The following is a 27,118-nucleotide window of genomic DNA, read 5'->3' on the forward strand; positions in this document are numbered from 1 at the left end:
GTTTTGGTATAATCATTTTTCTGTACCCTACTACCTTCATTATATGTTTTAGGTATGTTTGGTACTCGGATACACAGTAAAAATATTAAACTTTTGAACGCCACGCCTATCGTCAGGCGTGGCTCACTCCGCGATTTCGTCGCTTTGCTACAGGTAGCTAAAAGTACATCCGTTCCACACCAATTTTTGTGGCTAGCCATAAGCCGCGCGTGGCGCTGTCGCCACCTAGCGGCCATATCTGTCCTGATAGTAACAGACGCGCTTTGTTAGAGAGTGAGTTTTCTGTACCTAGTACTATTATTTATTCTGTGCTATCGTCCGCGGCGCGTGATTTTGAACGTTGTCGGAATGCAAGAAGGTTTATATTGGACTGTAACCGCGCGCGTCAGTAGACTCCTTTAACGGTCAAAGGGTTTAAAAATAAATGCTTTGAAAGTGTATGGTTGGCCTATCTAGTTATTTTATCGCACCAATATGTATAACTTACACTTGATAATAATCTTGTATAATGATTAATGGTATACCGTTCCAAGCAATATTTATAATAATTATAATTATATCATATGTATTTCATATACGATATAAGACAATCCGTAGATATATAATAATTCTGTAGGGTTCTATTAGTGTATGTATAGTACGAAATTCTTTTTGTTGTGTTTAAAGATGTTTATGTATTATAGAAAAATATATCAAGTTTTTATAGTAACTTTTAAAGTGGATTAGGAGTAGTTTACTTCATATCTGAGTAATGTGAAATATACTGATAGCACGGAAATACTTAGGAAAAACCATGATAAATATGTATATCCGACATTTTCGTTACTTCCAAGTCTATTATATATTTTTAAGGTTTTTATGTCCTATCCTAGAAAAAGGAATACGCTAGTGTATAATGTTTTAAAAAATCTTTCGCTTTTTCAATAGATTTTTCCCGCAATTGCCAAAATCTTCTCATAGTCGGAAAAATTTCTGTTTCTGGTCACTTTAATACCACATCGGTAGCAAACAGGTATACGGCCCGCCTGATGGTAAGCGGTCACCGTAGCCCATAGACGCACGCGTACAACTCCAGGGGTGTTACATGCGCGTTGCCGACCCTTTATACCCTGTACACTACTTTTTCGAAGAATCCCATACTGTAAACCCTTAAGGAAACTTCGGTAGAGAGCTCATTCCACTGCCTGAGCGTCCGCGGGAGGAAATTCCTCTTAAACTGCACAGTCCGCGACCATTTCCGTTCTAGGGTGTGAGGATGAACACCCTGCCGACGACGCGCGGTACGGTAAAAAATCAATTTTTCAGAGGCATCACGGCAACTTTTTAGAGATCTGGGCCGGATTGCATAAGAAAATTCAAGCTAATAATACTATTAGTGATTTTGTCTAATAGTAGGGTGACTGCTATGGATATTGGCCACTACATAGTAATTGGCCACTCCGAACAATAAGACTTCTTTTCGCTTGTTTCTTTCTGATTTATTAGGAGTGGCCAATTACTATGTAGTGGCAAATAACTATGCAATAGGGCCCTGCCCGTTGTACAAGCGTAAGAATACACACAGGGAGGAAAAGTTTCTCCTAAGAGCCCATTCTCACTTGTTGGATGTCGGACCCGGATTTTAATCGGATATCGCAGTTGCAGAACATTTTATTTGAAGCTATTCACACTTGCCGGACACCGATTTATTGCCACTCGGACATCCAGTTAAAATCCGGGCCTAAAATGCGGCAAGGGCTTGTGCACAAATCACGCGAGGAGAAGGGGGGTGGGGGTCACGAAAAAATCACGACAGATCACCTTGGGGGAGGGGGGGTATAAGTAGACCTCTCGTGTATTTTTCTACAGTGAACGAAACTAAGAAAAAATACCTACCACATGAGTAGATACTTTTTTTCGGTCACTCCGCACTTAGCGAGAAAAAAAAGCATAATAAAAATAGCGAGTCTATTTTACCAAATTTTGGAGCGCGTGGCATTGACCGGCCGGGTAAAAAAAAATAATACACGTGAGGTTATGTGGGAGAGGAGGGGGTAGCCAAAAACCTCACCAAATATCACCATGGGATAGGGAAGGGAGAGGGCGGGGTCAAAAAGTAGCCGAAAACACGTCGCGTGATTTGTGCACAACCTCCAAGTGGGAACGGGCTCTTAGACTAAACTGCTTAAAGGTTGAATATCGCTTACGAGTTTGACTCCACGCGTTATATCCGTGTTAAATTGTCTAAAGAGTGCACAGACCACCCCAACTACTAGACGGGGCACACAAGTCAATCTAGGTCACCACAGATATGGTCCCCGTACAAATTTAGTATGGGAGCGCGACCGCTTATTTCAGTTGCGCCCACAAATCCCACAATTAGGACCACTACTCGAGTATTTAAAAAATATTTATAATTATTAAGCTTTAGGGGTGTTCCTGGGTTAAAACAGTGTAGAATACAACTCTATTGTACTGCTGGATTCGTAGCATTTTACAAGTAAAATTGTACATATGTGTGGTGACCTCGTGTGCTCTTTGTAAACGCTTCATAATGCGGTGTCTGTGTAGTTTGTGACAGAGTGTAATGATTGAATTGATGGCGCGGTGATAAAAGTGCGAGTTGTAACTGTGAAACGGCTGTAAAGCGTGAACCTGTTGCGTGACGTCACTTAAACTGTCGTTTGCATATAACGAGCGAGATTAAATCGCTAACGACGCGGTACACACCTACCGTACCGTTACGGTTTTTTAACACTCTTTTATTTAGCTTATTGCGTATCATTACACTTTATAAAACAAAGTCCCCCGCCGCGTCTGTCTGTGTGTATGTATGTTCGCAATAAACTCAAAACTACTGAACGGATTTTCATGCAGTTTTCACTTATCAATAGAGTGATTATTGAGGAAGGTTTAGGTATATAATTTGTGTAACCCGTGCGAAGGCGGGGCGGGTCGCTAGTATTTGTGGGTCAAATCTTGTAACTTAAATTTGAACCACTTCCCGGTGTTTGAATCAGTTTATCAATGTTTGCATGCAATGGTTTAATGCGCGCTGTTAGACACACTGTAAAATTGGGTGCCAATGTAGTAAGCAACTGCATAAGTGAAATTGCAAATGTCATTAAGCTGATTTTACGGTTTCACTCACGTGTTTTTAGTCACTCGCGCGACATGTTTCAAAGAGCCTAGGTCTCCATTTTCAAGCACTAACAGTGTATGAGTGAGTAGCGGTCACGACGGGCTGCTATGTGGCAAGGTGTGCTGTGTGGTTGGTGTACACCAGATTACTAGTATTACTCGGGTCTATCAATGTTTGCATCTCCAGGTTAATGCGCCCTGTTAGAGACACTACAAAATTGGGTGCCAATGTAGGCAATGTAGCGTAGTGATCACTGCACAAGTGAAATTCCAAAGTTGTGTGGTCGGTGTGGACCGGTATACTAGTATTACACGGGTCTATCAATGTTTGCATCTCCAGGTTAATGCGCGCTGTTATATACACTATAAAATTCGCTTGGAAGCGTTAATGTCACGGCCATAACTGCTGTGTAAGGGCGTTTCACACTTAATGTAAAACGTATCCAACGTTTTAAACCAGCGGGCTCAGCACGGTTCCATTTTTATCGACTATCACTATGCGCGTCCCTTTCGCACTTACATACTTGTTAGAACGTGACAGGCATGGTGACAAGGGATAAAAACGCGACCGTGCTAAGCCGCCTGGTGTGGACTCGTCCTTTATATTATTATACGAATTTACATTCTTATTGTTTCTTTTTTCAATTGATGAGAGTCTTGGTAAAACGAATGCCTATAAAACGACATCGGGCGTTGTATTGGCCCATTTTTGTGTCGTATGACCAGTTTGTATTAAAAAAAAACAAGTATTTATGTGTTAACTTAAAGAGTACTATATCAATTAAATTGAGCTCCAAGTCTGTATTTTAACATTTTCAGTGCCAAGCGCCCCATTTCCAATACAAAATGACCCCACGCAGCGGGTTCTTGACAGTGAATGTGTTAAGTATTTTGCGTAGGCACAAGTTTGTGCAAAGACGATTCCAATATGAATGTCCATCCTATTCAGAGTGTTTCCGTGCTATCAGCAGTAAGGGAAGGTTTTAGGCAACTTATATGCATAGTTTACCCTAACACGATCCATTTGAGACTGTAGTTCTAGTTTTAGTGATATACATATGTACAGTCGCCATCAGATATATCGGAGCGGCCAAGGTGCTCACAAATATCGGAACACGCCTCTATTGTCAGGGCGTTAGAGCGCGTGTTCAGATATTGTGAACACCTTGGCCGCTCCGATATATCTGATGGCGACTGTACACGTATCTAACGATGCCGTCTTCTATATACGAAATTTTTTTTTAAACATTTTTTTTTTCATAAAGGGGTTTTGTCACGCAGTTATGATGTCACCCCATAATATACGAGAATTATGGTTTAACCGACGAAAAAATGTAGGGTGACTGCTATAGTTTTTGGACAGTGTATAGTAATTGGCCACCCTCAACAATAAGACTTGTAAAGGCTTGTTTCTTTCTGATTTGTTAGGAGTGGCCAATTATTAATTTCATCGTATTTCCGTGCTATCAGCAGTAAGGGAAGGTTTTAGGCAACTTATATGCATAGTTTACCCTAACACGATCCATTTGAGATTGTAGTTCTAGTTATAGTGATATATGTACAGTATCTAACGATGCCGTCTTCTATATAGGAAATTTTTTTTAAACAATTTTTTTTTCATAAAGGGGTTTTGTCACGCAGTTATGATGTCACCCCATAATATACGAGAATTATGGTTTAACCGACGAAAAAATGTAGGGTGACTGCTATAGTTTTTGGACAGTGTATAGTAATTGGCCACCCTCAACAATAAGACTTGTAAAGGCTTGTTTCTTTCTGATTTGTTAGGAGTGGCCAATTATTAATTTCATTGTATTTCCGTGCTATCAAGAATAAGGGAACGTTTTAGGTAACTTATATGCATAGTTTACTCTAACATGATCCATTTGAGACTGTAGTTCCAGTTATAGTGATATAAGTACACGTATCTAACGATGCCGTCTTCTATTATACGAAAATTATGGTTTAACCGACGAAAATATAAAGGGTGACTGCTATAGTTATTGGACAGTGTATAGTAATTGGCCACTCTTAACAATAAGTGCATTTTCATATTGTCCGATCCGATATCGGATGTTGGAAGGAAGTCATCATTCATTCAGGCCTTTAACATCTTGACAGATGATTTTATGCAGCGTCTGTAAGCGAGGAACAACGTCTCTCGTGGCTGTATAAGCCAATGCGGGGCCGGCATTTGCGACCGCATTTGTCGCAGCTGAAGCTGGGAGCCATGTCGGCATCATCAGGTGGATTGTGCCTCTTTGCGCGTTTTCGGGCAAGGTCTTGGAATCTTGCTTTGTCGTGGATTTCGGAAGGGGATCCTATCTCATCGCATAATAATTGATTGTCATAATGTAATGTTACGCATAAATCTCTTTTCGCATATTTTTTCTCCAGCTGAAACAGAAAGTATTTACGAAAATATTTTGCATATGTTGTGTAGAACAGGGTAGGTTAGGTTAGGTTTCTGTTATAATTTTTCAGAGTTGTTAATATTTCCAGCACAATAACAATTATGCGAAATCAGTGTTATGCGTAACATTACATTAGGACAATCAATTATTATGCGACCCAATACGGACCCTTTCGGAAGGAAGGAAAATGTAAGATATATGTGTTTCTCTGTATTTATTTAGGCATTTAATAAATCATTATTACTAAAAAAACAATAAATAATGCCAATGGCACTCTCCTGCAGCTGTTTAGTCATAGGCGCCTTCCGACGTCCGATATCGGAAAGGCGCTTCCGATAAATTCAGCCATGTCGGAGCCCCCCGTCAGCTGTCGGACCGATAATATTTGTTTGTGTGCGTATGTGTAGGCATAATGCTTGTTAGTGTGCGTGACCGCTAAAGACGGCGCCCGGGCGCGCCCCCGCGGCCTGACTATATGTAGGTTCCTACATCCGATATCGGATAGGACAATGTGAAAACGCTCTAAGACTTCTAAAGGCTTGTTGTGTGAGTGGCCGAGTGGCCAATTATTATGTAGTGGCGACTATACTCTATAGCAGTCATCTATGAGTTTGGAGTAACGTAACAACAGTGTAAAGTCCGTCTAACCTAACTTTGCACCGACTCGAGCACAGTGAGGTAGTGTCATTATAAAAATCATGTTTTCATAGAAATTTGTCTATAATGATGACATTGTCACACTTTGTCATTGCAAATGCTATGTAGAGTAAGCTTGGTCTGACTCTAAGCGACAAAGAATAAGTTAAATGTCAAAATGTTGTTTTCAAAAATATTATGAACAGATAAGAAAGTTGATAAAATAATTACAAAAAGTTGGTCTCATAATTTTTTTATGATACTTATATAATGTACCATAAAATGGGGTGACTTTGAAAGTGGGGTGATTCTATTCACAGATTTCTGTTGTAGGAAAACATCGAACTGTCCGATTAAAGCAGTATGAACAGTTGTTGGGTCTATCAAAGTATCCCGGATTTCTAAAGTCACCCCATTTAATATCATTCGGAGCTAGAATTCGATATACTATAAAAATGAAATATCGACATTATACGGTCCACGTCAAAGATATGTTTACACTTTCTGCCTTATTACAAAGGAGTAAGGTGCAAAAGTGTACACATATTTTTGACGTCGACTGTACAGAATAGATTCGTCTCGAATTGAGAATTCTTGCTCAGGTTTTTCAAAAGCGAGACTAAGATTATTTTGTATTTTTTGTCAAACTAAAAAAAAAATACTCCAACTATATATAGATAGTCCCAAACCTATGGTTGTTTATCACTCAATTTCTATAGCAATAATCTACGAATCATGTAAAATAATTATTGTAGCAATAGTTAATTGCGATGTGAAACTGTTAGGACTTCAAGAGCGTTTTTTTTTATTTTTAGAGAGAGCTTAGTCGTCCGACTCTAAATAAGATAAATTCAAGTGGGAATTGCTAATCGTCTTAAAGACATATTTAAAACTGAATTTATCAACTTGCAAAAGAAAATTGCCAACATCTAAACATGCGTTCGGCAACCTTTTAGCAGCCAAGGGCCAAATAGTAGTTAACAAAGTTGACGCGGGCCGCACTTTGTTGATTATTATGACTTTATCAGACATTGTCGTTTGTCAATATTACATACAAAATAGCCAGGGAGGCTCGCGGGCCGCAAGTGTAAGGTTCGCGGGCCGCATGCGGCCCGCTGTTGCCGACCGCTGGTCTAAGCGGTGACCACAACCGACTAGAGTCCCACATTCTAGCTCATAAAAAACAATTGTGTGGTCACCCTGTCCCACATACAGACCGCCCGAGGCGATACTTGCGTTTTTCAAAACAATAACCTTGATATGTCGAATCGTGATTCGACAAATTACATGTCAAGCGATTTTGAACTCTAATACTTGAAGTTTTTTATCAAATTTGGGTGACGGTTAAATTTGCAACGCGGTTTGTAATAGTTTTTAACGAGAGAGATTTACTTGTGGATTTTTTTGCGATGTCTTAGTTTAATCGTATCGATTCATTATATAGTGATTATTGTTCGTTTTTTTCGCAATCTAAACTGGGTTAGAGAAAGATTACGAACAAAACTTCGTTGTCACAGTTTGATACTGTTTTGTTTTTGGTGATCTACAGTACTACAGTCGTTATTCTTTTTTATTCTTGTTTCTTTGGCGTTATTTACACACATTTAACGTTCGTCGCTATTTATTTATTTTTTCCATCAAGATAACACGATGCTAGAGATTTGAAGTTCCAGATAGTATAGCGATAAAAACTCAACGCGGCAAGTCACCATGAAATAATCAGGGCTCCCTACTAGGTCAGAAAATGACGGTTTACGACGAGCCGTGTGACCAGTTACGATTCTATTAAACCCATTTTAACATGTCCTTTTCGCTCGTTTAAGCATCGAATGTAAGTGACACAATTCACGAACCCAAGACAGTCCAGACGGCCTACCGCGAACCACGTTCGACGTGTTGCCTCTCTGTGGCACTTGGAAATTCGTACGTAAGTGTGACGGGGAGGCAACACGTCGAACGTGGTTTAGGCCCTCAGTTTCGAGATCTCATTGGTTTACATGTGATGAGGCTTTTTTTTTACTCGATTTATTATTCACCACATTATTAAGTTAAGTTTTTGTATAGAGACATGATTTTATATTACGTTTTAACGCTATTGCTTTTGCATCCACAAGCTTGTACGCAAGTTTATTAGATTTAAGAACCCGTTCGCAAAACCATGATTTGATAAAGTAGTTGGTCCGACATAACTGTTCACTCAGTATAAGTAACTTAGCGGACGAGGAGGGTTATTCCCACTAGTTACCACCAAGTTGTTACCAGTGGTAACTACTGGGATTTTTTTTTCCACCTTTTACCACTGTTAACTAGTGGGAATAACCCGCGCGGTGTTGCCAAATTACCTTTACATTTACACGCTCTTATTCTCTTAATAAAGTTGTAGTCAGATCATTTTGAGCACCTCGTCCGCTCAGCTACTTCTGCTGCTGACGGTATTCAGTACTGGGTATCATTTATTTGTTAATCCGTGAACAGTTTCAATATCTATCAAAAATTTTAAAGTTTAGAGAACATTCTCGACCCTTGGATGTGATTTGTTTGGGACAAGTTTAATGGATTTTGTATGAACGGGAGATAAGTTGGAATTTTGGTATGGACCGTAGGTTTCATTTGTTCCTTAATATTTGGAATACAAAAATATGTTAATATGTACTTCAAGATAAGTCGGCTATAGAGCAAAAAAGTTCACTAATTCTCTGCCTAATAACGTGAAGTAAAATGAACTGAGCCTTAGTTTTTTTTTGTTCTATTTTTCAACAATTTAAGTCGAGGTCACTTTGACTCGTATACAAGCGGTTAAAAGGTTTATTTCAGTCTTGAATTCCGTACACTAATTTATTTATAACAATAATTCCATAAAGGCCCTCGACGATCTTGCGAGTGAATAGAAAGTTACCATATTATAATTTGTTTAGAGCGGTCATAGCACAAAAATTGCGACAGTGGTTCGGCTTTCAAGAGCTTAGCTAATAAGTTAACTTTAATTTGATCTGATATTAATATTAAGTTTGATATTAGTTGTTCGCTAATATTGTTTTTGATATAATTATATTGTACATTTTTTAAATGGAATATTGTATTAAATATCGTTATTTGCTGAAATGTATTTTGAAATTGACAATAATCAGTATTTAAAGTAACTATTAAAACTATGATAATATAACTTCAATTTATTGTTTTGGAAGTATATATTTATCTGTTAAAGTTTGAAATATTATTCTGTATTGGTATTATTTTTATATAGAATTGTTTTACTCTTAGGTACTTATACTTTTATTTTATATGGCCAATTAAGTAATAGTTATTAAAAGTTGTTTATAATCAATAATAATTTCAACGAATTGTTTACAATTTAGTAGATGAAAAAATAAATGAAATAATATAAAAGATACGACAACACCAGTCTTTCATTTTCTTGCTTTTTCTTTTTCCGCTAATCATAATAACAATAATTTATTGTTAATTAATTTATGGGTTGTTGCTATAGTTATTGGTCACTACATATTAATTGGCCACTCTCATCAAGTGGCCAATTACTATGTAGTGTAGTGTCCAATAACTATATCAGTCACCCTATGTCTTTACCCATAACGGAACAATGGTCTTCCGACCGATGGGGGCGAGCGCGAAGCCGAAGAAAACACCATGCCATTTTGACACTAAACTAATGATATGTAAAGGGTACACCGAGCGGATGCTGCCCTTGCCCCTGTCATGGGACGCACGCAGAGGCAGCATCCGCCAGGGTATAAGGACTATAGACAGTTGATGGAATCGAAAATGAACTAGGCTATTGAGTGAAAGCGATAGCGATGGACTAAATTCTGGGCTATTGGGATCCAGAATCCAGTTAACTCCAAAACGGCTTTCCCTAGTTCATGTTAATGATGAAGTACTTACTATAAAACTTAAATGCAAATGCTCTTCGTTCGAGAGCCATGAAAACTACATCAACTGAGTAATTATGTTAACTTTACAACCTGAAGCGGGATGCATAATACCTTAATTACAAGAGACAATTCACCCGTATGGATGCAACTAGTTTGCAGCCTAGATTCCTAGATTACAATGTTTCATAGTAAACGAGAGAAAGTAACACATACCGGCAGTATCACCCGAAAAATTGGCCACTTAAACGTACTGCCCAGTTTTAACAAAACAAAATTACTTTTTTTTTGCTTTAATTTTGTGACCGAGATACGCGAATGGCGCGTATTCGGTCAGTCCGCACACCGCAGCGCGCCGCCGCCGGCCGTTTCAACATGGACGTCGCAAATGCGCGCCAAAACGAATTCCATTTTCAAATATGTTTACGTTTGTTCTTAAATTAAATAGTTGATAGAAAAAAGTGATGTTCCAATCAAATTATAATTACCAAAGATTTTGCTCAATATGAATAATTTAAAATGGTCACGAAATCGATGTTTAAAAAATGCTTGCTGTTTGCTGTGATATTTTTGATGTGCACGTGTGAGGGGAGGAGGAAAATTAAAAGAAAAGTGGAAAGTTTTAGTGATGTGTCCAGCAACTCACTCAAACGGATTGTCAAAAACTCGAGTGACATCGAAACTTCGCGCGGATTTTTCCCGCCAGGTGAGTTGAAACTTTTTAATATGACGGAGTCAACGACCGACTTTTTACCCTTGCAAGTGGGACAAAGGAATTGACTCGTACAGCCAGGACATAAATAAGCTCGTTTTGAGATGTGAAATTTCTTATTGCTTCTTCTGACCAGATGAGCCCACGTTATTGCGAAAAAGTTGCGTCGTAAAACGTGTTCCCTTGTTGCAAGGTATTGGCACGGACGGTCGTAAAGGGGAACTTTGTAGGATTTATTTACTGGATAATACGCTGAAGATATTTTTATGTACTGCTTGTAAGTGCACTAGCAGATTTTTTTCCTGGGAGATCGCCAAAGAGTCTGAGGCTTCCATTTTGCACTCACATTTTCTGCCATCTTTTTAGGGTTAGAAAGCTAGAAACTGTGTGGAGTTTTTTATGTTTAGGTATCTGTTATTATCTGCTTTCTTCCAATCCTTGATTACCATGATTCTTTATTAATCGTAATTGTTTCAATATTGTAATTTAATTTGTAATTATAGGTACCTTTCTGAAATTGATTATCTGTACCTACAGTTAGACCAAGAAAAGTCTGTAGCGATTTTGATAGCCCACGCAGTGCAAGTGTTATTTACACGTTATAATTTCATAGAAGCTTGACGTTTAAAATGACACTTGCACTGCGTGGGCTATCAAAATCGCTGCAAACTTTTCTCGGTCTGACTCTATTCTGTTATTTATGGATATATTGTAATCCAAGGTCATTGAATTAGTAATATACGTTACATTAAACAAAACTTATCTTCACCGTTTATCTTATTTTTAAATAGCGTGAAAGTGATCAGATAGTAAATTCCCTCATCATATTTAGAGATTTCCATTGTATCCAGTCACGCTGCGTTGGTTCATATCATAGGCGACGAAATACTAGACGCGTAAAGCAGCGTATAATGGCTCCTCTACACTATCGGCGATGATAGACGATGACTGGCGGGTACGATAGTGTAGAGGGCATACCCGGCAGTCCCCGCCAGTCATCGTCTATCATCGCCTGCGACCCGTGAGTTGTCGGTTTTTGGGCGCACTTCAAAGGGAATCGCCGGGTGGTTGCTACTACAGGTGATAGTGTGGATGCTTGCACGATGATCTTGCCGATGATAGACGATGATACTATCAACGATCATCGCCGATAGTGTAGAGGAGGCATAATATCGTGGCTCCTCTACACCATCGGCAATGATGGTCCATTACAGAATGGGCGACGATTACATCGTGAGGGCACGCGCACAATCATGGCCGCAACGTCCTTTGATGTTTGTAAGAAAACCGAGAGCATGGCGATTACGCTCCATTATGCTGATCATGGGCCACTACGCCATTAAGCCCTTCACACGATCGGGATCATCTGCAATTGTCCATCATGGCCAATGGTGTAGAGGAGCCATTGGAGATACAGTTTTAACAGCTGTAATAGATGGCGCTTTGGAGTCCGCATACCGTTGTGTTACCGGACTGACAATAATATTTTAGACTAAGCCCTAATTTCAACGTAGTACAGTTGAATTGGGTCAAGATTCTATTTTTAAGACAAAATTTAAACTAAGTGGGCCAAATTTATATTTTTAGGGTTCCGTACCTCAAAAGGAAAAAACGGAACCCTTATAGGATCACTCGTGCGTCTGTCTGTCTGTCCGTCTGTCACAGCCTATTTTCTCGGAAACTACTGGACCAATTAAGTTGAACTTTGGTACACACATGTAAATTAGTGACCCAAAGATGGACATGTTTTTTTTATAATTTTAAAATACATAGGTTTTGAAAAAAAGACAAAATAGTTCTTTACCTATAGATGACAGGAAAACCTATTAGAAATGTGCAGTCAAGCGTGAGTCGGACTTATTTACGGAACCCTAGAAACGCGAGTCCGACTCGCACTTGGCCGGTATTTTTTTATTTAAACTTTATTGCACATAAAATTATATTTACCAAATGGCGAACTTATTGCCTTAAATTTGATTAACTTTTTCACGTTAACTTACGTGTTAAAATGGTGAAGGTACACATACCAGCTTATTATTATTAGCTCCAAGATTAATGTTAAATATATTATAACGGGCCACTCACGTATCAACGCGTGCTCCCGTGGAAAAAAAAACAAAGCATTTATTTCGTTAAATAGTAGGTACAACATAACACTCTCGTGGTTGGGACTTCCTAGTAAGTAGGTATGTATAATACCTGTGACAGGAAGCCCCGCTCTTCCACATTTATCTAGTTATCCCATGGAGAATGGGCCGCGCGCTGGTGTGGGACGCTACCTGCGCCGACACGTTGGCAGCGTCCTACATCCAAGCAACCAGCAGAAATGCCGGGGCAGCGGCGGACGCCCGAGAGCGAGCTAAGGCCCATAAATACAGCTGTCTCGGCGCCAACTACGAGTTCGTAGCTTTTGGCGTCGAGACACTCGGACCGTGGGGTAGAGGAGCGCGTGGGCTCCTTAAGGAGCTTGGTAAGCGGTTAAGGGAGGCAACAGGGGACTCTCGCGCGGGCAGCTTTCTCGCGCAAAGGATTGCCATCGCTATACAGCGCGGGAATGCTGCCTGCGCGATGGGCACCTTGCCGAGGGGCCTAGGCTTAGAATGTAGGTTTTAGGGATATTTATTTTTTTGTTAGGTTTAGTTTTAGTTAATTTATTTTATAAGGTACTTGTATTAAGTTTGTTGTATAGTTATACATAATTATGTCGAGCAATCTTAGAAATACGTGAGTGACCTGTTTTAATATACCTATTTAATAGGTTTGTGTACCACGGAAGTTTTGTTTCCAAGGTTCATGTTTGGAAAACAAAACATTTTACGAATAAAATTACAGTATCGCGTGATGTAAATATTCATTTAGCCTTATTACCGGAGGTGTTATTACTTTCCTGTTTTTCTTAGCAATAATGAAAGTGAAAATGGAATATATTTAATTATTTATTCACATTTATAAGCACGGAATTATAGTAAATAATGAAAAGAAAACTCAATGAGTATTGCGAAGTAATTTATTGCGCGAATAGCGACTATCGTTTGATGTAAACATCTTTTCATTGTATGTAGAACGGTATATGAAAAGCTGTTGTATAATGTTATTTCAATATCCTAATAATTAATGTTGCTTTTACTACAATCCTCTTTAGTTGTCATCCAGCGACGGCAGCGACATATTTCTTTGACCAAACTTTTTAACTCTATCTACTTAAAATTATTTTTTAAGTTTTATTTTCGAGATGTTTTTTGACGCGCATGGCGCATTCAACTCTATCTACTTATTTGTTCCACGAAAGAAATCCCCATGACTGATTCCGTACCCGGATCTTAGAGATGTCAGATGGAGACTTACTCCACTGTCCGACTAAACCGATAACCGCTCATCCCACTAACCAGGCGGGCGACATGCAAGTAACCGGTCTAAGTGCAACTTATTACTATCACTTCACTTGCACGGACGAGTTGACTGCTCAGCATTGTGTAGATTCGAGTTAGACCAAGAAAAATTTGCAGCGATTTTGATAGCCCACGCAGTGCAAGTGGTCATAATTTCATAGAATTTTGACGTTTAAAATAACACTTGCACTGCGTGGGCTATCAAAATCGCTGCAGATTTTTCTTGGTCTAACTCTAACTTGCAGGACATTCTCAAAATTATCCACGAAAGATTTGAAATCGGTGAACCAATTAAATAGTTATTTGACGATACGAGTGCGAAAAATAGGAAATTCGAAACGAGTGGCGATAAATTTAAACACCACGAAGGGAGTGTTTTAAATCGCCACGAGTTGCAAATTACATATTCTCACATGTATCGTACAACGTTTTACAGTACATTCGTCGGGTGACAAGCAAAAGTCACTAACTAACACCATTGAAATTATTGGACAATAAACCGTGTTACAAGTGTAATAAAGTGCATTGTTACTTTAATTTTTTGATAGTACTTAGTGACTTTTGCTTGTCACCCGACGATATGGCCCTTTAAATTTACGACATAGTGACATAATATGCTAATTATCGCACTAGTTAGTGCGGTAAAGTAGCAACATAAGGTGGTGGTACTAGTGCTCGACATGCTAATGCCTAATAGATGCCACCCTGCTGTCACCTCTATTGACAATGACTTACGTTTCAAGATGACATGTACTGGGACCGCGTCGAGCACCAGTACCACCACCTTACGTGTTTTAACTTATCGCCACTCGTTGCGAATTTCTTAGGTAGGTACTTTACGCACTTGTATCGTATCGTAATGTACTATTACGGTTGCGGGGTTGGCTCCATATTTGAATGTGCAAGTTGCAGAACATTCTCAAAGCTGCAAAACTTTCCGAAAATTCTGGAAACTTTCATGAGAAAACTCTCATGCAAGCTTCCACTTAGAAAGTTCCCGTTCAGATTAGGGATTATTACCTACTCAATGTTTTAAACTGTTGACGACTGTTTCCTTTTAACATTTACTTTACTCAATGGCGTTTATTTCAAGTGTCATAGAAATCGAAACTAACTAAGGTTTAGGAATAAACATGCATAAAAAAATACCGAGAACATTAAATTTCATGGGAACTTTGCAATTTTCGAAAATTCTCCTTAGCACATTGCTATAGTCTGTATCTTTAGGTATTTAAATAAAAGTTAGTAAACAGACAATTTCTACATTTTCGGGTAGTTATAACATTTATTGGTTAACCAACCAAATACAAAACCGCCTGGATCAGTGACTGAACGACCTGACTTTTACCAACATTATTTGATCATGTAATGTTTTCATCTACTTCAACTGGCTTAAGGTGTAATTTGAGGGTAGATTTTGTTTACTTTTATTTAAATACCTAAAGATACAGAGTTTAGTCAAATGTAACCTATTATTCCAATCGCAGCTAGAGGACGGCCTAAGCTCGCTAAGGCATGTGAATCACCGCCAGGTACAGGGTGTGTTGGAAAGCTGTTAAGTGGGCAAACGGCTCGTAATGCGACCTTGCCAGTTGCATGCAATTGCATTAAGCTCATTCAGCGGTAAAACTAGGTCCTCATCACCATAATGATCCGTACCTGGGTTTATTATGCGGAAGTTTTACGACGTATACAGGCGAGGTATGCCAAATGTCGATTTGTGGTATTTATTTGTGTATCAGTTTAGTAATGCTGCTAGTTTTGACTTTTGAAGCAGCAACATCAGTCGGCCGGGTGCATTTATCATTAAAGTTTTTGCAACACCTAGCTAGGTAGGTACCTACTTATTTAGTTCATAGTCTAATAAAACATGGTCTTCCATTCCCAGAGTGACACGGGGCTACGTCACAACAACATGGCCGCTATATATAGCGCTATCGCATATTATCATATAGCGCTGTCGCATGATGACGTAAGCCCGTGTCAGTTAGGTGACCTAGAAAAGACGGGAATGGAGTACCAGGCGGAGTATATTATTATACCATGATTTAGTTCTATTTTTAACCGACTTCCATGTTATAGAAGGAGGAGGTTCTGTATTCGGTTGTGGCTATGTTTTTTTTATGTATGTTCATCGATTACTCCGAGACCCGTGGGCCGATTTGAGTAATTCTTTTTTTGTTCGAAAGGAGGTACTTCCAAGGTGGTCCCACATTAATCTGGTGCTGTTCTGATGATGGGATCCATGAGGAATTGAGGGAACTCCTCAATTTTTAAATGCACATGTAGGGTGATTTGGGTGTTTTCTTCAGCAACTCGAGCATTTTCTCTCGAAAACCACCAATTTGATGAAGTGGACCTGATGATGATGATTGTTTTGATGATAATCATGACGATTTCTTAAAATGTGCGACTTTCAGCGATTATTCCGAGACCCGTGGTCCGATTTGAGCAATTCTTTTTTTGTTTGAAGGGAACTGCCTCCAAGAGCGTCCCACATTAATCTGGTGCTGTTCTGATGATGGGATCCGTGAAGAATTGAGGGAACTCCTCAATTTTTAAAGGTACGAGTATGGCGACATCGTTGTTTTTTATAGTAACTCAAACATTTCCTCCCGTTAATAACCCATTTGATGAAGTACAACTGTAGCCTTACCACGAGTTTGACACTACATCTTCGCTATCGTCTTCGTAACTTACTTTCTATACATCTCGCTCGCACTAATAGGATGCCAGTACGAGCGAGACGCATAGAAAGTAAGTTACGCACTCGCTAAGCTAATATGTCAGTGTTAGACTTATGGTAAGGCTACTGAGGAGTCGGGAAATGGCGGTTGAAGGGTTGGTGGTTGAGGCTTCAGGGTCGAGGGGTTCCGTGATCAGGGGTTGATGTGCTGTGAGGTTGAGTGATCTGGGGGTTGAGGGATTGGGTCAGTGGCGGGGCGGAGGATGGATTTTGTGTTTGTGCACTGTCAAAAAAAAAATCAATAAAATCAAAATAGTTTATTGATACAGTGAAACTTATGATTAAACAAGGTTAGGTAAACTTATTCTAGTTAAACACTGCTAAAGTTCTTGCAAGATATGAAAATTGCCCGTGACACCTGCACTAGGCTATGCCTGTCTCGCAGGATGGCACTTTTCCTAGTTTGCCAGTTTTTATTGATTACATTAGGCGCTAAAGAATTCACTACTATCAGCTAAATTAACAAAATGCATGCCACCCTACAGTCTACTACTGAGTACTAATTATACTACAATTTTTGTGTCTATTATGACACCAACTTTAATAAAATTAAAATTAAAAACTTAAAGCTAATAAACTACAAGAACTAGGCAAGGAAGGAGGAGGTACTTATGAGTCGTGTGTGTGTGTGTGTGTGTTTGTGTGTGTGTGTGTGTGTGTGTGTGTGTGTGTGTGTGTGTGTGTGTGTGTGTGTGTGTGTGTGTCAGAGTGTGTGTGAGTCTATTAATATGTTAATATTTTTTCTGTTTAGTAATACGCATCATTATTATTTTCATTCATGCGTCACGCGTCACTCAGAAGCTGTTAACAATGCCTTACAATTAAAAATGGAGAAATAAAAACTTTAACAAAAAAAAAGAAAACCGACTTCAAAAAGGATAAAATAAAATATAATCCGTTTTTAAGTATATGCGTTACTAACTGATATGTTTGAAGTCGGTGCCAAGACAAATAGTAACAATACCGGTCAAAAATAATCAGCTTTATGTCTATAAATCACATTACAACTGTACTAATAGGTATTATAATAGTGAAAGTAATTCTGTCTGTCTCTTTGTCACCTTTTCAGCTAAACAACTGCCATGTAAACTGGTGAAATTTGCCATGCAGGTAAAAAGTTAAAGCCCTGTAGATGGTTCTTGAATTGTTTTATATTTTGAAATCAAGTTCTCTGGATAAGAGGCGGGAAATAACTCAGTCCCAATCCCACACCTGAGTACTATGGACAGTTCGAAAATTAGTAAAAATTGCTGTTTAAAAAACATATCGGCAATCTCATTGGTTTTATACTAGTACCGACAAACATGGTACGGACTGCGCCAAGGTGGATTGACAGTGGGTTCTTATGTATATACAGAAAGTATGATAATTGCTGTCGTGTAAGGCAATCCTTGTTATGGCAAACATTGTTACCGGATCGCCCTAAACTCATGGTATGTTTCAAATTTGGCTTGGCACCGACTTCAAACATATCAGTTAGTAACGCATATACTTAAAAACGGATTATATTTTATTTTATCCTTTTTGAAGTCGGTTTTCTTTTTTTTTGTAAAAGTTTTTATGTTTTATTAATTCCCGCTAACTTTATGTTATCTGGAAGAGATTAGTGATCAATCAAAGTATTCCAATAAGTACTAAGCATTGAAATTTCTAAGCCGATTTGAATGAAAGATGTTTAAATGAATCAGTCTTAAGACTCGACTAAAAGATTAAGTGCCAGTTGCACCATTCGCACTTGACAGACTGATCAATGTCACCCGGCGCGCCGCGGCGGTTTACTATGAAACTTTCCATACGATAAAATTTAGCGAAACTGTTTCGTGCAACCGACCCTAAAAGTTAACCGGTTTCTATAAAAGACAACTTCTAGGTTAACTGGAAGAGATCTCTCATAGGGATAAGTTCGCCTTTGTACTACACAGACATAGTATTTTCTGATGTAACCAATATTTTTTAAGATGTATAATGGTTTGGTATAATGTCATGTACTGCATACTTTTTTCCTAAACCAAAGCCTTTAAGCCTTATTGGCATAATTTATAAACCTTTAAGATGAAGACATGTGACCTGAGCCGCTCCTATCAAGTTTATCGACAGAAAGGCGATAAAATTTATCTCCCAGTCCATAAAGATAATGCATGTCCCAAAAAGGTATTTTTATCACTTCCAATGACCTGTACCTGGGGAGTATCCATTCGTTTTTATGAAGATGGACATATTTTTTTATGTTAAGGCATTATATGGTGTTTTAAACGCTATTATTTACTTTTACTTCGCACATCGTCGCTTGTCTGTTTGCCTATTTGTTGGTGTTAAATTTTTACTTGTAAATTGTAAGTTTATGCAAAACAAATGACACTGCGGCACTACGCCTTTATCAATTATAAACCATGTCACGTTATCCCCCTTACAGTAAAGGGCCATAAAGTTTGCACATCGGAATTTCGGCTTCGTAGAGCGTTGTCTCTTTCATTCTCGTTGCCTCCAATATTCTCTTTCTAAATACCGATGTGCAAACTTTATGGCCCTTTACTGTACCATTAAATAGATACAGTCTGCATCAATAATAGCGAATAGAACAACGCGATAAAATAAAATTACTCATCTGCTTACCTCTAATATTTATACAATTTTTAGTGTTCCGTACAAAACTTTGTTCACGGAACACTTATGGGATCACTTCGGTCTTGAAAATCAGTTAAATGCGTTTTTCTCAGAGACCGTTTGACGTAGATACCTAAAATTTGGAACAGTTATAGCAATTACCACCACTCATATTGTAAATAAGTCAAAACTGCTTATTTTTAGTATAGACAGGTAAAAATTGCGATAGTTCGTTTTTCCACAAAGCCGTTCCTGTTGGTCTAGCATGAGTTGCTTTCTCGCGAGCGACTCCATACATCTAGCGCGATTTCAAGCATGGACTCGCGCGCGAGAACGCAACATATGCTAGACCGCCTGGGGCTGCGATCCATAGATAGATACTTTAGTAGTTAGTGTACTCACGTAGTCTCAATCTCAACTGCTACTTTTGTTGCTGACTGTACCTCATACACTCGTAAAATATTTCGCTATTCTCTCCTCGTATTATATATTAATGCGTGTTTGCGGTGGCCAGCATATTAACCGTAGCTTTTCCACATTCACATTCCACGGATTATTTTATTAATCAGTTAGTGGCTTAGTGAAACCGTAGTGAAAATAATAAGAGTGTGGTTTTCATGCATTAGATTATAATAAGTGGTAAAAAATCGCGAGAAAGACCGTTCATTTGTTATTTTGGCACAAATATGTTGCAAATAGTAGGACCTATATCTATCGGCTCGATTCGGGAAATGAATTAGAGATTAACTAGATACGATATAGTAAAGATATGTGACGTCCCACGGGTAAAGGTACTTTATGGCGGTTGGCGCTTACGCTATTATTAACGCCGCTTCAATATTATTGCGGCGCTATGCAACGTAAGCGCCAGCCGCTACCGCAGCTACAGCCGGAACCTTTTGCCGTGGAACGTCACATATCTTTACTATTTCATATCTAGTGAATCTCTAATTCATTTCCCGAATCGCGGCACCAGCCGCCATAAGGTACCTTTTGCCGTGGAACGTCACATATCTTTACTATATCAAATCTAGTGAATCTCTAATTCATATCCCGAATCGAGCCGTATATTGTTTCCGTCATCTTTAACCCCCGACGCAAAAAACAGGGGTGTTATAAATAAGTTTGACGTCTGTCTGTGGCATCATAGCTCTCAAACGGATGGACCGATTTCAATGTGTTTTATTTATTTGAAAGCGGTTCTTTATTAGCTGTGTTTGATAACAATCGATTCAGCAGTTTATAGCTAAATTTTAACTCTATAATAGTTATAATTTCATGAAAGGTCGAATAAAAATATCCTTACTGATTCATTACTTCTTAGCTTCGAGCAACACGGAAGGGAGGCGGCATTCGCACTATTTCCCCTCTGCCAAGGTACAAGATTAGCGCGTCAATCTAATCTAGCGCGGGTAATAAAACTAGTTGCACTTGGATTTTTCACTAGACCGAGTCCAGACGCGCGCGTGAACACTGCTGCACAAAAATGCCTGTTTGCTCGGTTTTTTGTTATAAAAAGAGGTCGGGGACATCAAATTTACAAAAAGAAAGTGTTACATTTCACATGTAATATTTTTTTTTTTACATATCATACGTTTAATTACATTCAAACGCAATTATTATATTTTAGTCTCATATAATTGTTGGATTTATCGATTTTGCTCGCTCAGTACAAATTGCGGATCGGTCGAGCGACAAATCCGACTTCTCATCTCTCAGAATACAATAACATACTTCAACGAAAATGTGTTAGTGTGCGTGTTGTGACACTTGTCACTCGTCCGTACACAAAAAGAGATCGAGGTTTGCAAGATTTGTCTTTGACGTGTGTCATTTTCTATGTATTTGTGTCGTCATTACAGATTGGATTTTGTATGTAAGTGTGTGAGAAGTGCGACTGTGTGCACCTTTCCCCCCGCGAAAAATGGCAGAAAGATTTGTACGGTGAGATATCGCTTGGGCCCCTCCCTTCCGATGTGTCGGAAGCCGGTGTTGCTCGAAGCTTCTTAGCGAATAATAGGTTAAGTGACAAAATATGTACATATTAAATTTTAAATGGCCGTCTTCAATCACTATTTTGATTTTATCAAGTTCTTCCCGCCAAGTCATAATCTAACTTTACAGGCAAGACATTTAATTATCTCTATTAAATTATTGCCTTGACGCCCCGGCTTAAACGTGATTTCTTATACCTAGTCTATTACTATGTATAAGGAAATTATATCAATATTTGCACAGATATTTAAAAAATATACATTATATTATATGGTGTTATAGGCCTACAGTTACGGATATAAATGCCTAATCTGACCTCATCTTAAACAAGTTTGTTATAGCAAAAACTATGCAAAATAACTTGATCCGGTTTAATTTGTTTTAAGTATAACGTTCTTCACTGATGTTCATAACTGTAACACAGTTTAAAAAGGAATAGTGACGGCCTTTGACGTGTACCGAGCTAATGGTAATGACAGCGATGTATGCAGCTCGGGTGCGCGTGACAACCTTTATATACTACTAGAAGAATAAGACGTACACCTATTTCATATCGATGCTTCGATATGCTTTGGACCAAAAATATACATCAGCCCTTTTTGCTTATCACGCCAGAAAATTAGAACATTTAGAACATAATGGCATCTTTTCTCCTCTCTAATGCCAAAGAAAAAACAACCAAACATCATTCACCGGCATAATAAATAATAGTCGGTCTTGAAGGTCTAACCGGAAAAATATCAAATGCAACGGCCATCAGCCATTAAGTAGGTATAATGTGATGCAACGCATAGAAAGTTATAGAAACATCACATCACTTTCGTTTTCACGGTCAGCCATGGTCGCGATGCGAATCGGGGCGTCCGAACGAGGTAGTAAAAACATCTCGGACAGTACAATGATTGTTATTAAAACGAGGTAGTAAAACATCTCGGACAGCACAACGATTGTTTTAATAACAAAACTTCCGTGAGACACAGACATATTAAATATTTGACCCGTTTTTAATATATTTAATTACAATGATTGTTATTAAAACGAGGTAGTAAAACATCTCGGACAGTACAACGATTGTTATTAAAACGAGGTAGTAAAACATCTCGGACAGTACAATGATTGTTATTAAAACGAGGTAGTAAAACATCTCGAACGAGGTAGTAAAAGATCTGAAAAACTCAATGATAGCGACCGGGGTTTGAACCAGCAAACTCCGGATTGAATGTCGCACGCTTTTACTGCTAGGCTACCTACCAGCGTTATTATACATAGGTACAGTCGAGTTCAAAAATATGTATACATTTCTTCACCTTAATCTATTGCAATAAGGTGAAAAAATGTATACATATTTATGAACTCGACTGTATCCCTAGTGTAAATTTCATTCGACAGCGTGACGTGACGTACGCGTTTGCGTTAAGTGTCATTTTGTATAGAATTTTGAGTTTCCAAAACGTCCCGCTTGGCGCGCTGTTCAAGACCCCATACAAAATGAGACAACGCAAACGCGTACGTCCGTCACGGTATCCAATGAAATTTACATTAGGGGTCTGATAAAACTAAATATGTGACCTACACGTAGGTTAGCAAAGAGAATAAATTCTCAGATCAGTAATCCTACCACGTACAAATACGAAAGTAACACAGGTGTGGATGGCATAAGGCTGAGGATTCGGTTTCCTCTCTATATTGCGGATTCTGTGGTTTATTGAAGTATCTATATCCCTGTTAGGGAATAATACAAGTATCTTGTATAAGTAACCCTTGTGAAGGCAATATTGACGTGTGAAATCGAGGTTACGCAAGGTACCAAATTTTTACCACTTTTCGGACCACTTGCTAGTGCTACGCTCGTGGACAATTTTGGAAAATTTCGCTTGCTCGGGTGTCAGTATTAGCACGAGGACTTAATGAACAACTTTGCCCCCTTGTAAAACAATTAACTATTCCTCTATTATAGTCGAAAAAGCTCGTGATTCTGAGTCAAAATAACATCAAATTTCCTAGCCAAGATTACCTATGAGTCATAGTTCAACAGTAATTTATTTCACCACCATATCCCATTCACTCTCAGCATATATCGGTCAGCGTAGGTATAGGTGTATAGTTTCGTGGGCTATACAAGATTTCTAGTCACGCAAACTTAGGTTGGAAACAGGTTGGCAGTGACCTTAAGCCCAAGCTTCGGTGTGACCTATGCCTGACCTGTTAGTTGCTAGAAATAGCTAGGTAATTAATTTAATTAGAACTATGATAAAATCATTGCTTACATGCCCACAAGCTGTTAACTATTGCCCACAGGAGAGAAAAATGTACTGTTCGCGATAACACACTAGTTTTCTCTCCTGTGGGCAATAGTTAACAGCTTGTGGGCATGTAAGTAATGATTTTATCATAGTTCTTTAAATAAAAGGAGGACCTTTTCACGTGGATAAGGGTTAAATAAGAAAATTAGCCTTTATAGCCCTTAACTCTCGTGTATGTCTACAGGAAAGACATAACACAGTGATCTGTTTGACCCTTATGGGCTATATTACGTATCAGATGATTGGTCCAATCGAGGCGTTATGACAAAATAACTTGCTTGTTTTTTAAAGTAAGTCTGTCACTTTGTATGGGATTTGAGTTTCCAAAACGTTCCGATTGGCGCGCTTTTCAAAATCCCATACGAAAATAGACATAAGTATCGCAAACGCTCGTCACGTTATCGAATTAAATTTAACCCGTAGTGGGTTCAGAGATATATTGAGTAACGCAAGAGACACTCAAAACTGTCGGTCAAACAGTTAATTCGTCCAATTATGAACATAACGAACATGTTTATTAGTTGACAGTTTGACCGATAGATCACTCGATCTCGAGTTGTAAATACATTAATAAACTTTGTAATTGATTAGGTTTGAGTCCCCAATTCGTGATGAAGGCATCAATCTTATGGAACCAAATCTCTGAGGCATCGTCGGGAACGGCGATAAAGTGATAAGTTTGGTATTGTGAAGTCAATACGTAAGGAAGACGAAACAGCTAGAGTTTGTGCGGAAAGAGAAGAGTCGTAGTCCCTTAAATTCCACGACTCTTCTCTTTCCGCACAGACTCTAATGAGAAAATAACTACCCCACAAAAATCTTTCATGTATAATGTTCCTAAGGCGAAACCACCTCGCACTGCCAAAAAGTTATCAGATCTCACGTAGAGTCAAGCTGCTAACTCTACAAGCCCTAACTTCTTAAACTCTACAACTTAGTCAAATATGTGGCTTGGCCGTTTCGTTACATGAACTAGTAGGAACCTATAACAAAATAGTAATGAATAGTGAACACATTTTTCACCTACGCCAATGTCACGGTATAAGTTACTGCATTGTACAAATTTAATAGGTACATTGTAAAAGGGATTTCGGGTTTCAGTAATATTACTCTTTGCTTTGACCCGAACTTCGCCGCCCGAGACAAACAAAGTATTTTCCCGAAATCAATTCCAACAGATATTAACTTGCTGAAACAAAATTAATCCTGGAATTCTGTCTAGATACTCTAGATTGGGATAACGTTGTTAAGATTCGATTAATGTGTATCTTCAAGCCTCACAGTAAAGTATACTTTAGCACTGTGTATTAAAGTCCACTTTGGAAGTAGACATAATTCTGGAGTAATATTGTGTGCTGATTAAAAGAAGGGACTATAATTGTAATAATATTTGGTACCGAAAATATCGTATATATACATACTAAGGTATACATAGAGTTACTTAATACGCTCTAGTCCTTGATATTAGCTTGTATTTTTCTTGTGGAAAAAATATAGCTAAACTCGTCTGAAGTAGGTATGTAGGTAGGTTCTTACTTTCTAAAGCGGATCACAGTACGCAATAAAATTTACCATTATCTACTTAATACCTTAACATAAACGGACCTGTATCTCGGTATGTAGAGCAATTTTTTTTTTTTTTTTAATTTTTTTTTCAGAAAAGTATGGTACATTTTAAACTTATATTAGGTTCGCCAAACTTACGTTAAACGGCGACATTATGCACTCATTTTCAACGTTAGTACCTTAATCTAACTTACATTACTAAGGTTAATACATGATGATAACATATGACCACAGTATAAGCTGTCTTTATATAATATTTACCTATCCTATTTATTTAATCATGCGTTGTACCTATTAGCAACTTCTTAATTTTAGATTTAAATATGTTTTTACTACCACATTCGTCTTCAATAATGGATAAACTGTTAAATATTCGCGGTGTGATATAGCTGCGCGTTCTTTTACCATAGTAGTTGCTAGCGGTAGGCTCCACGTATTTACGACGCTTTAACCCTCTTGGCGCTCGGGTATACACCCGCGGAGTCTTGAATTCGGGACTACTATATTGTTCGGTTGCTATTAAGTACTTAACTTTATCATGCACTGGCAGGATGTTCAATTTCTTAAATAAGACCATATAATCGTTACTACAGTTAGCTTTAGTTTTTTTATCTATTATATTTTTTAATAACCGCAGTTGTAAGTTTAATATTTTGTCCAAATAAGTTTTAAAGGTGCGTCCATAAGCTATCAAGCCGTATCCAATTACAGCGTCAGCCAGTGCATGGTATAACATTCGTAATATTTTATTATTAACTATATTTTTTAAACTAATAATTTTACACAGTATAGACCTTAGTCTATTACATACACAGACCAACCCCTATAGACCGAGCTTATAGGACGACTCGCGGTCACCGCCCGTATGGTGTATAGGTCAAATATAAGATTGTTCGCGCGCCGCTCCGATCAGTTGCGCCCAAGGTTACGACCTGTTAGCAGTGTGCACGAGTCTAAGAAAATAAATCGTAAACTATTGAATTCATTGGGAAATCATGGGATATTGCAGCGTAATATGGTGTGGCAAGTCATTTAAGACATCTACTTACGAAACAGATGGAATAACATCCCACGGGAAAGTCAAATTCATTATTTCATTGAATAATGTTTCTTGTCCGCGGGGTTCATTTTATACTGGTCAGTAAGCAGAGGCGAAGTATGTCCGTCCCTTTTTGTCAACTTGAAAATGCAATGCGCTATCCCTTTCCCATTCGACTAGTGATGTGACGATGATGGTTTTTCAGTTGCGGAAACTTCGTGTTTCGTCATACCGTATTGTACCATTTTAGACATAATATATAGGTAACATGTTGTGTAAGTTTTTTTAGAATCCTCTAGGCCAGCGGAGCAGTTAGGCCGCATGTCACGAGGTGGACCTGATGATGAACTTCAAAGAAGTACCTACGAGGGAACTCGGTGTTGGTTTGTGATAGACATATGTTGTATGGGTTATTTAGAATCCTCTAGGTGAGCAGTTAGGCCTCATGTCACGAGATGGACCTGATGATGAACTCCAAAGAAGTGCGAGGGAACTCGGTGTTGGTTTGTGATAGACATATGTTGTATGGGTTTTTTAGAATCCTCTAGGTGAGCAGTTAGGTCTCATGTCACGAGATGGACCTGATGATGAACTCCAAAGAAGTGCGAGGGAACTCGGTGTTGGTTTGTGATAGACATATGTTGTATGGGTTTTTTAGAATCCTCTAGGTGAGCAGTTAGGTCTCATGTCACGAGATGGGCCTGATG

General features: G+C 38.5%; 1 protein-coding gene across 1 annotated transcript in view; it reads left to right on the plus strand.

The window, feature by feature from the left end:
* The first annotated feature begins 10,139 nt into the window (after positions 1-10,139).
* LOC134797791 (uncharacterized) overlaps positions 10,140-27,118 on the plus strand; it is a 78,517-nt gene continuing 61,538 nt past the window's right edge. Inside the window, exon 1 of the mRNA XM_063770160.1 lies at positions 10,140-10,763. Coding sequence (XP_063626230.1) covers positions 10,577-10,763 — 187 coding nt within the window. The 5' untranslated portion in view covers positions 10,140-10,576. The remainder of the gene's footprint in view (positions 10,764-27,118) is intronic.

This window comes from Cydia splendana, chromosome 15 (assembly GCF_910591565.1).
Source record: "Cydia splendana chromosome 15, ilCydSple1.2, whole genome shotgun sequence".
In the NCBI taxonomy this organism is placed as follows: Eukaryota; Metazoa; Arthropoda; class Insecta; order Lepidoptera; family Tortricidae; genus Cydia; species Cydia splendana.